Below are 10995 nucleotides of genomic sequence, written 5' to 3'. Positions count from 1 at the left end.
TTTCTATCTCTATTTCTATGTGTATCTCTACCTCTATCATTATCTCTACCTCTATTTCTATCTCTATATCTATATCTCTATCTCTCTCTCCATCTCTATCTCTATCTCTACCACTATTTCACTTTCTATCTGTATCTCTATCTCTATCTTTATATCTATCGCTATCTATATCTCAATCTCTATCTCTATTTCTATCTCTATCTTTATCTCTATCTCTATCTCTATCTCTATCTCAGTCTCTTTCTCAATCGCTAACTCTATCTGTATTTCTATCTGTATCTCTACCGCTATCGTTATCTCTACCTCTATTTCTATCTCTATATCTCTATCTCTATCTTTTTCTCCGTTGCTATCTCTACCTCTATCTCTATCTCTATCTCTATCTTTATCGCTATCTCTATCTCTATCTCTATCTCTATCTCTATCTCTATCTCTGTCTCTGTCTCTATCTTTATCTTTATCTCTATCTCTCTATCTATCTCTATCTCTATCTCTATCTCTATCTCTATCTCTATCTCTATCTCTATCTCTATCTCTATCTCTATCTCTATCTCTATCTCTATCGCTATCTCTATCTCTATCTCTATCTCTGTAGCTCTCTCTATCTCTGTAGGTCTCTCTATCTCTATCTCTATCTCTCTCTCTATTTCTGTTGATATCGCCAACTCTATCTCTATCTCTATCTCTCTCTCTATTTCTGTTGATATCGCCAACTCTATCTCTATCTCTATATCTATCTGTATATCTATCTCTATCTTTATCTCTATCTCTATCTCTATCTCTATCTCTTTCTCTATCTCTATCTCTATCTCTATCTATATCTCTATCTCTATCTCCATCTTTATCTCTATCTTTTCCTCAAACTAAAACTCTATCTTTTTCACTATCTCTATCTCTATCTCTATCTCTTTCTTTTTCCTATCTCTATCTCTATCTCTATCACTATCTCTATCTCTATCTGTAGCTCTATCTCTAGCTCTATCTCTATCTCTATCTCTATCTCCATCTCTATCTCTATCTCTATCTCTTTCTTTTTCCTATCTCTATCTCTATCTCTATCACTATCTCTATCTCTATCTGTAGCTCTATCTCTAGCTCTATCTCTATATCTATCTCTATCTCTTCGTCTATCTCTATCTCTATCTCTATCTCTGTCTCTATCTTTATCTCTATCTCTTTCTCTATCTCTATCTCTATCTCTATCTCCATCTCTATCTCTATCTCTATCTCTATTTCTATCTCTATCTCTATCTCTATCTCTATCTCTATTTCTATCTCTATCTATATCTCTATCTCTATCTCTATCTCTATCTCTATGTGTATATCTATCTCTATCTTTATCTCTATCTCTATCTCTATCTCTATCTGTATATCTATCTCTATATTTATCTCTATCTCTATCTCTATCTCGATCTCTATCTGTATCTCTAGCTCTCTCTCTATCTCTATCTCTATCTCTATCTCTATCTCTATCTCTATCTCTATCTCTATCTCTATCTCTATCTCTATCTCTATCTCTATCTCTATCTCTATCTCTATCTCTATATCTATCTCTATCTCTATGTCTATGTCTATCTCTATCTCTATCTCTATCTCTATCTCTATCTCTATCTCTATCTCTATCTCTATCTCTATCTCTATGTGTAGCGCCGTGCCATGTAGCCCATGGCCGGCGCAGCCTGTTATCAGCGCCGTCCACGCAACCACATCCTGCCAGGGCAGCCCGTCGAGCGCCGCCCGGGCGGCACGGAGATCGCCGCCTCTCGCGTACATGTCGACGAGCGCATTGCCGATGTGCCTGGCGACAAGGCCAGCCTTGATGACGGCGCAGTGGAGGGCTTACCCGGAACCCGCCGCCATCTCGGCCTCAATTGAATTGAATGCCGCAGTAAAAGAAAACTCATCCTGGTGGAGGCCTCTCTGGCGCATATCAGCGAACAGGTGAAGGGCGTGGGGAGGCCGGTCGGCGCGGGAGAGCGCGGCGATGAGGGAGTTCCAGGCGACGACGCCGCCTCCCTCGCGAAGGGCGAGCTCTGCGGAGGGGAAGTCTCCACGCTTGGTGTAGGCGTGGACGAGGGAGCTTCGGACGAAGAGGCTGCCGCCATGGCCGGAGCGGAGGAGGGAGGCGTGGAGCTGAAGAACAATGGAAGGGGAGGAGGAGGCAGCGGCGGAGGAGAGCGCGGTGGGGAAGAACACCGGAAGAGCGCATGTCGAGGAAGAGGCGGAGGCGGAGGCGGGGTCGCCGTTGCGGGCGAGACCGGCGGCCATTAAATTCCAGAGGACGACGGAGTTGGAGGTGAGCTGAGGAGGAGGGAGGGAGTGGAAGAGGCGAAGGGCTGTGGAGGGGAGGCCGCACTTGGAGAAGACATCGACGAGGCCGGGGACGACGAAGGCGCAGGCGGCGAAGCAAGACTTGAAGGAGAGGGCGAGGAGCTGCTGCCCGCCGCGGAGGAGAAGATGGTCGGTGCAGTGGCGGAGGGCCGCGCCGAGAAGGTAGCGGTCCGGGGGCAGCCCGCGGCGCAGCGTTCGCCGGAGAGCGTCGGCCATCGCGGCGGAGCATCGGCCATCGCGGCGGAGCGCCGCCGCCGGACGGAAGAAGAAGGCCGGCCGACTGACTCTGCAGGGGACTATAGTACAGAGACGCGGACAGGGCGGGTTTTTTCGTCCCGGGACGAAAACATCATCCCGTTCGCAAGGTTAGACGGAAATCGGGACGGAAATCCATCCCGAGACCTTTGGATGGGACGAAAAATTATCCTGTCCGGAGGTCGGACGAAAAATCCTAAACCCCTACATTTCTCTTCTCATCTTCTCTACTTCACACAATCGAGAGAGTTCCTTCCCTGATACCTCTTCCCTGTGGAGATGACCCTTACACGTCACTAGCTACCCAAATTATTTTACAAGTATAGGTTTATAAATATAATTGAATACACTGAATTTTACAACGACGTAAAATTACCCCAATTTTGAGTTTATCAGTTGATAGAGCACAAGTAATAAACCCTATCCCTGATTCTAGAAAGCTCATTATTCATGCCCTCAACAATGTCATACAACGGATCAACCCAATGAAGTATCATCTTATAAAATCAAAATTTGACTTATATTTGAACATAGATTCAACTAACATAAAGTTTTAAAATATATAATCCATGTGTGCGAGTAAAAATTGGCTAAAGCTCTATATTATCAATTCCAGAAACTGTTTGCAGAGTATCATCAGCTGTCCAAATTTCTGAGTGCTATGAAATATTAATTTAATTTAGACTTTTAGGGCATCAGTATTGTAAGTAGCACCACACTCAAATCCAGAAGGCCGAGTTGTAAGATGAATTGTTCACGTAAGAGAAACATAGTGAATTTTTTCAGTGAACCAGAAAGGCAGATACAATGATTTCAGTCGCCTTAAGCCAATTTCAAAGCTGATGAAGTCACCCCATGCAGATTATCATTGGATTTGTGAGGATGTATCTTTATTATGTTGCTACCTTTGAATTTTTTCCAACTTTATGGTGTGTACAGAATATTTTGACATTAAATTTGGAAACAAAAAAAATACCAATTCAGAACATATATTCAAATTTAATTAAATAACTTTAGGGGTTTATTGTGTTTTTTATGATATTATGATCTTTATGGATTTTTTAACATAAAATTCATAAAAAATACAATTTTGAGTCAGAGGATAATTAATTAATCAATTAATTATATCATTTAAAAATGAAAATTTGTTTGACTTGATTTATTTCACAATGCTCGGCTTGGTGTTGCAATCCGATTGCTTGAAATGTGAAAAATTGATTGGCTGTGGCAAATGCCCCTATGAATTATAAATGCACTTCTAAGTTTTTGTAGAAAGTTAACGTGAGAACACATGATTAATGAAAGGAAAAAAACAGATTTACAGGTACATGTGGCATTATCCAATTTCATGTGGTAGTTAAGGGACATATTTGAGCGCAATCATTATCATTTTTTTGGTGCTTTTGAGGACAAATAATAAAAAGCATGATCTCTCATTCTAATCAATGGTGAATTTTTTATGAAAATAATATTCAATGAATATAATTTTAAATGAAAAGTGAAATATTATTGCGTCTATTTTAACTCAAATTTTGATGCAGATTTATTGAGAAATATGAGATATGGTACACGTTCACAATGTATGATGATGAAAGAGACAAAACCAACAGCCTATATTGGTCTAATTTCAAATTGAGGTATCTAACAAGTAGGGAAGGACACGGTCTGACCGAAGTTTGGTCAGACCGGACCGGACTGTCGGTCAGCATTTTTAGGGTTGGTCAAACCTTCCTGTCCGGGTCCAGTTCGCACATCGAACCGGACCGAAGAGCGTTACTCTCCCTCTCACCTGCTCCCTCTCCCCCTCTCTCCCTCTGTTCTCTCTCCCGTTATTTCTCCCTCTCTCTCTTTCGTCCTCTCTCCCAATCGTTCTCTCTCTGTGTCGTCCTCTTTACCTGTCGCCTGCGGGTTCCCTCTCCCTCTCTCTCTCTCATTCTCTCGTTCTCTTGCTTTCTCTCATTGTCTCTCCCACTGAATCTATCCCTCTGTTCTGGTCTCACTCTCCCTCTCGTTCGCTCTCCCTCCTGTTTTCCCTTTGTCCCGTTCTCACTCTATCCCTCTCATTTTCTTTCCCTCTATCCATCTCTCTATCTCATTTTTTCCTTCTCTTTCTCTCGCCCTCTCTCCCGTTCTCCTTCCTCTCTTCCTTACTCTTTCACCCACTCTATTGAGGAGTTTTACTCGCCTCGCTGTTCGCCGAGTCAACTCAGCGACCTCGGCGTCGCAAGCAGTCAGCTCAGAGACCTTTTGATAGGGACTTTAATGAAGATTAGTTAGTAAAATCTAATACATAATATGTACTTGTAAGAGACTAGAAAATATGATTCAATATAAGTTCAAAGATAGAATGGGATTAAATATATAATAGGATCAAATATAGACGGTTAGGATTAAACAATATGGAGTTATAACGGTCAGGATTAGATCTCACACATCCATTATAAATTATGGGTCCCGCCACCGATTATTTGTTGTGATTGGTGCACCCAAAGTGTTATAACTATCAAGATTAAATAAATATATCCGTTACAATGTAAGGTACACGGCACCGAACAACGGTTGTGATCGGTGCACCCAAGGCGTTATAACGGTCAAGATTAAAAACAGTAATTTGAATTTATATATTTGTTGTACATTGTTACAACGGATATATATGTTACACTAGTTACTTTTTTAGCTAACTATATACAGTATAAATTTCCAGCCAATGTTACGATAATCTTTGCCGGTTAATACAACGATCTTGATCTACTTGTGTCTTTTTGCCCTCTTCTTTCTTCTCTCCTCTTCTCTTCTCTTTTCTTCAACTCTTCCTCTCTCTCTCTCTACCCCTCTCTTCCGGTCTTACTCTCTCGCTCGTTTGCTCTCCATCCCTCGCTCCCTTTTCCAATTGCTCCCGTTCTCATTCTCTTCCACTCATTTTCTTTCCCTCTATCCCTCTCTCTATCTCGTTCTCTCCTCCTCTCTCTCACCTTCTCTCCCGATCTCCCTCTCCTCCTCTCTCTATCTCGTTCTCTCCCTCTCTCTCTCTCTCTTACTCTCCCTCCTGCTCCCCCTCCATCTCTCTCTTTCTTCTTCTTTCCCTCTATCTCTCACACTCTCTCCCGATCTCCCCCTCTACCTCTCTCTAACTTATTCTCTCCCTCTCTCCCTCTCTCCCGCTCTCCCTCTCCTCTCCCTCTCTTCTCACTCTCTCACCCTTCTCACCCTCTCCTCCTGTCTCCCTCTCTCTCAAGTCCCTCTCTCCCACTCACCCTCTCCTCCTCTCTCCCTCTCTCTCTCGCCCTCTCTTCCTCTCTCCCTCTCTCCTGCTCTCCCTCTCCTCCTCTCTCTCAAGGCCCTCTCTCTCGCACACCCTCTCTCCCACTATCCCCCTCTGTCTCAAACCCTCCCCTACTCTCCCTCTCCTCCTCTCTCCCTCTCGCTCAAGCCCTCTCGTTCTCTCTCCCGCTCTCTGTCACCCCCTCTCTCTCCCTCTCTCTGTCTTCCTCTCTCCTGCTCTTGCTCTCCGCCTCTCTCCCGCTAGTCCTCTCTCTCGCACGCCTTCTCTTTTGCTCTTCATCTCTCATTCTCTCTCACACCCTCTCTCTCTCTCTATTGAACTCCCTTCCTCTCTCCTGCTCCCTCTCCCTCACTTTCCTCTCAGGCTCTCCCCCTCTCGTTCCCCCTCTCTCCATCTCTCACTCTCTTCCTCTTTCTCTCTTGTACTCTCCTTCTTACCTGCTCCCTCTCTCTCCCTCTCTCTCTCTCTCTCTCTTCCTATGGTATTCTCTCAGCCTTTGCAATATCTCAGTGTTACTCTCTCCCTTGCTCATTCTCACACTCTTTCACTATCCCCCTCTCACTCTTCCATTATTCAACACTGCTTCAGCACCAGAGTTGACAATATGCAGTGAGATGACCAAGTCAACTTTGCATTGACAAGTCAACATGACCGACTGGACCTGACCGAGCCCGGACCGAGACCGAGACCGGACCGAATGTCAGGTCTAGGTTTAGGTTTTCGGTAAAACCGGACCGAGACCGGACCATGTCCTTCCCTACTAACAAGCCAGAAGAAGTTATGGGCTGAAATTTTATTGGTAGTTATATATTTACCTCCTCCATCCATCCATGCAGTGGATCTATTAAGAGCCCCCCATCTTTGTAAACAAAATCAGTTGTTTCATTCCGAATTATGATTAGTAGGGTGGTTTTCTCATTCAATATCTTTTTTAGGTACATTCTTGAGTGTAAAGAGAAAAGGATAAAAGGAGGAGGAATCTGATCAGGATTTGTGAATAGAAAGCACCACTCACCCTGTTGGGCATGTGACAACAAGGTTAGTGAGATCTTTGACTTTTTTAGCCATACATATTTGTCCTTTTTCTTTGGTTATCCTTGTTGAGGATAGCATAGGTTTTTACCATCTTGTACACCTCCATTGGTTCTGTCATCATCTCTGTCACATTCTATGTCAATAAGGCAGTATCGCTCACATTCTCTGATGCTCGTAAACTTGTATCTACTACTATCTCTGTTGAAATTATTTATTATATTTTATTCAACCACTTCACTCCATTCAAACTCACCATCCTCAATCTTCACCCGACACTACCGAAGGGCTGGGTAAAGTGTTGAATTAGAACTCATATGTATTTATTAGTATAAAACATTTTAAAAAATCCAATATTATTCCATTAAATTTTAAGAAACTTTGTTAAATAGGAAAATATTGTCTCATAATCTTAGAATTATATTGAATTATTTTTCCTTATTGGGTTATTATGACATTGGTTTTAATTCTGTAAAAATATGTAAAAATCATTGATGTCGGACATCGTTGGAGACGTCATCCGGTGGGGTATCAAGACAATGCTCTGATACCAAGATGATGTCAGACATCGTCGAGGATGTCGTCCGACAATACCGTGATGATGCTTTGATACCTCATAAGCCTAAAAATGCGTGTAAATATGTCGTTGATTTGATGTTTAGACTTATACAATAAAATTTATAAATACCCTTAATTACTAAATATAGAATATAAAGCAAGCAAGGGGTCGAACCACATGGAGGCAGCAAGTAAGAATTTTTATCAAATCTCAATGAATTAATTCAAAGAAGAATTAATTATGCACTTAATAAATTTTAATTATGCTTAATAGTGTTTTTAATTAATCAAAATCAAGTAAAACTTAATTTTGATTTTAAAGATTTCGATCAGGAAGCTCAAGATAGAAACATTTCAATTATAAGATCAGATTAATTCAGATTATTGATTTCCCAATTATTATAAAATTTTAAGACAATTTTTATGAATTAAAATTGGGAATTAAATAATCAAGAAAGTGATTTTTAAATTGGACTTGAAGATGGATGAATTTTTAATTCAAATTTTATTTTTAGGTTTTTTATATATTAAGTTAAATTCCTAAACAATAAAAATCGAAACCGATAGAGAGAAAGTGAAGAATTTGGGGAAAAGATGAAATTCGACCCTAAATTAAAAACCTAATAATGCAGAAATGTTCTAAATTGATGTTGAATTAAAGATCAAAAATCAGATCTTGAATCAGAATCAAAATGCAGTGCTAATTCATTCAAAACCAACTTCTAGGGCATGTACATTTCGCCCATGCCTTGGCGTTTTAGAATTGTTCAAGAAGAAGATTGAAATACAATTCAGGAACTTACAAATTTGAGTGCAGAATCAAGAACTGTCAACTTACAAAGCATCCCTTGTGTCCTTCCTGGCCAAATCCTTGGAGAGAGCTTCAAAAAGTAATTTTCGCCCTGTTCCAGACCTCTATTTAAAGATCCAGCCATCTGGATTGTAGAGGGAGAAAAGACGAACCTACCCTCAAAATTTCAGCCCAGTCGGACGTCTAGATCTCAAGATATCAAGGTTTTAGTGATGATTAATCTAGGCCGTTGGATTTATTTATCTCTCCTCCAAGAAGGTAGGAATTGGCATTTTTCTATTGGTCGGCATATTTTTTTCTCATTTTTTGCCTTCTCGGATCGCGCTGTGACACGTCGTTGTGGGCGTCCACAGTGCGCAATCATTGGCAAATGATTCTGAAGTTCGAATGGCTAGAAACGCTCCACGTCACCCTGAAATAATAGAAAAAGAGAAAAGGACAAAAGGCTTATATATACATTTTTATTGTTCAGCTGCAATTTTGGACCCACATGCGTCGTCGATTCCGTGTGCATTTAATGCACGCGGCTAATCGACACCGCATGCACGTACTCACATGTCGGTTAGCGCGTGCATTAAATGCACGCGCTAACGACCTAAAATTTAAAAAAGTTGCACGTGCGGGTCAGTTACCGCGTGCATTAAATGCACGCAGCTAACAGATTCACGTGCAAAAAAAATGGAACACGCGTGTCGGTTGCCACGTGCATTTAATGCATGCGGCTAACCAACAAAGTAATTAAAAAAATACCTGCCGGCACCGACGTTTGTCTTCTTTTTTTTTCCTTTTGTCGCCTTCCACGCCATATATGAGCTAATGATTGGCTCGTTATGGCATCACGATTTGCGATGCCATAATGAGCCAATAATGCTCATTCTCTCTCTCTCTCTATTCTTATTTAAATAAAATAAATCCATTTATTCGCCCGAATTTCAGACAAATGACGTGAATGCCCCTTGATAAATATATAAATATATTATAAAATGCCAAAGAAATTAAATATGCATTATTTAAATATATAAAAATCATTTCTTGTCTATAATGGTCAAAATATTATATAAAAATATAGAAAAATTCTATAAAAATTAGGAAAGCCCTTACCAACCTTTAGCCAAGTATTAAGGCCCTGTAAAAAATATTTCTTCACTGAAATGAGGTTAAATTCCATATAAAAAAATGATAAAAAATCAGAAATAATAGTAAAATCAAAGTGTAAGTGATTTATCTTCCTTTTTATATGATAACATGCAAATATAGTCATTAAAACATATAAATATAATGTAAAATTTATTAATTAATCATGTTAACTTGCAAGTTATCAATATCTAAGAGATGTCGGACGACGTCGATGATGTCGTCCAATGGAAAATTTCCTAAAGGGATGAAACTACGTGATACGATGAATCCTAGGCCAACGTACGCGTATGCCCTGACTTGTGGGGGTTCACCAAGCTGTAGTGTGGGCGATCGGTGATGTTGACAATGACCTTCTGACCCTCGTCAAAGCGACAATGGCGACTATGATGTCGAACAAAATAGTTCCATTGACGATCACACAAAACAAACGGGCTCGACCCTTACTTGGGAATTCACTCGAGTTTGTAGTTTTCATGATATAATCTCTCACGTAAACTAACTCGAGTGCATGGAGTGCAGCCAAAAATATACTGAAAACCATAGTATAACTAACGAGCAAAGGGAACAACGTACCTCATCGGTGGCATTGCTAGTCATTGGCGTCGTCGGCGTGAACCGGTATGGGCAGGTGCGGTGGAGGCGTGCTGGTGACGAGCATGGCTTTGCTCGACTGGCGGCGGTGATGCGGCACATGAGCAGTATCAGAATAACAAAGGCGAGGATGATGACAAGTGGATGGAGGTATCGCAATGGTGGCATAAGCGAAGGCCAAGTCTTGCAGCATGACCTTGATAGAGTCGACACGAGTGGAACATGGCTTGCGCGCAGGCATAAACAATGGCCTAGAGGTCACGGTGGCACAAACGGCACGTAGACACTGCGCGAGTCAATGCAGAAAACTGTGACATAGTTGCATCGATGGCTGCAGGCAAGGCGGGGCACAAGGGCAGGACCAGTGGTAGCAGAGTGCTGGTGGCAATGCTGAGAGATGCAGGCATTCTGAGCGGCTTGCAGGAAAGCCAGTGGTGGTGCTTGGTGATCACAATGCCAGCAGATGTGACAAGCGCAGTTGTGGCAACCCGAGCAGTGGGACCTCAGGCACGGGGTCGACATGGGTAGCATTTGTAACGTTTGCGGTCGGAGGGTAGAGCATCAATGACACTGTAACGTCACCCTAGGGTGGTGTCACAGTTTGCAACAATTGCACGCGCGATCATACACCGGTCAGTTGACTGACTGCGGAAACCTTGTGGGCGTCCATTGATAATTTTTGCAGACACAGAAGGTTACACACGCACGTGACCACATGAGGGCAGACTGCTATAGGTCTGTGAGCGCGAATGTGGACTAGAGGCCTTGATGGCCTGCGATGAGCAAGGCACACGACTTGTCCATCAGGGTCACGAGAACTAGGGTCGCGGTGGTCATAGAATGCTGCAAGGTATCAACTGCGAAGATCGAGAACCAATGTGCTGGCTGGTCAACTTGAGGGCACGAGGGTGGCAGCATTCTGACGGTGCCAACCCTATCACTTGCTCCACCTCCCTCATCCTACCTCTCTTCTCCTTCTATCTCCTCCTCCTCTCTT

General features: G+C 42.1%; 1 protein-coding gene across 1 annotated transcript; it reads right to left on the bottom strand.

Moving 5' to 3' along the window:
- Window positions 1–1839: 1839 nt before the first annotated feature.
- Window positions 1840–2547, bottom strand: LOC144715890 (pentatricopeptide repeat-containing protein At1g74600, chloroplastic-like). Its single transcript, XM_078590895.1, has one exon. The coding sequence runs from the start codon at window positions 2545–2547 to the stop codon at window positions 1840–1842; it is 708 nt and encodes a 235-aa protein (XP_078447021.1).
- Window positions 2548–10995: the final 8448 nt, after the last annotated feature.

Source organism: Wolffia australiana, chromosome 2 (genome assembly GCF_029677425.1).
Source record: "Wolffia australiana isolate 7733 chromosome 2, ASM2967742v1".
In the NCBI taxonomy this organism is placed as follows: domain Eukaryota; kingdom Viridiplantae; phylum Streptophyta; class Magnoliopsida; order Alismatales; family Araceae; genus Wolffia; species Wolffia australiana.
This window is presented reverse-complemented; position numbering and strand designations above follow the sequence as displayed.

Bases quoted from the DNA above. Each gene is read 5' to 3' on its own strand.
- LOC144715890 (XM_078590895.1), bottom strand. From the start codon at position 2,547: ATGGCCGACGCTCTCCGGCGAACGCTGCGCCGCGGGCTGCCCCCGGAC.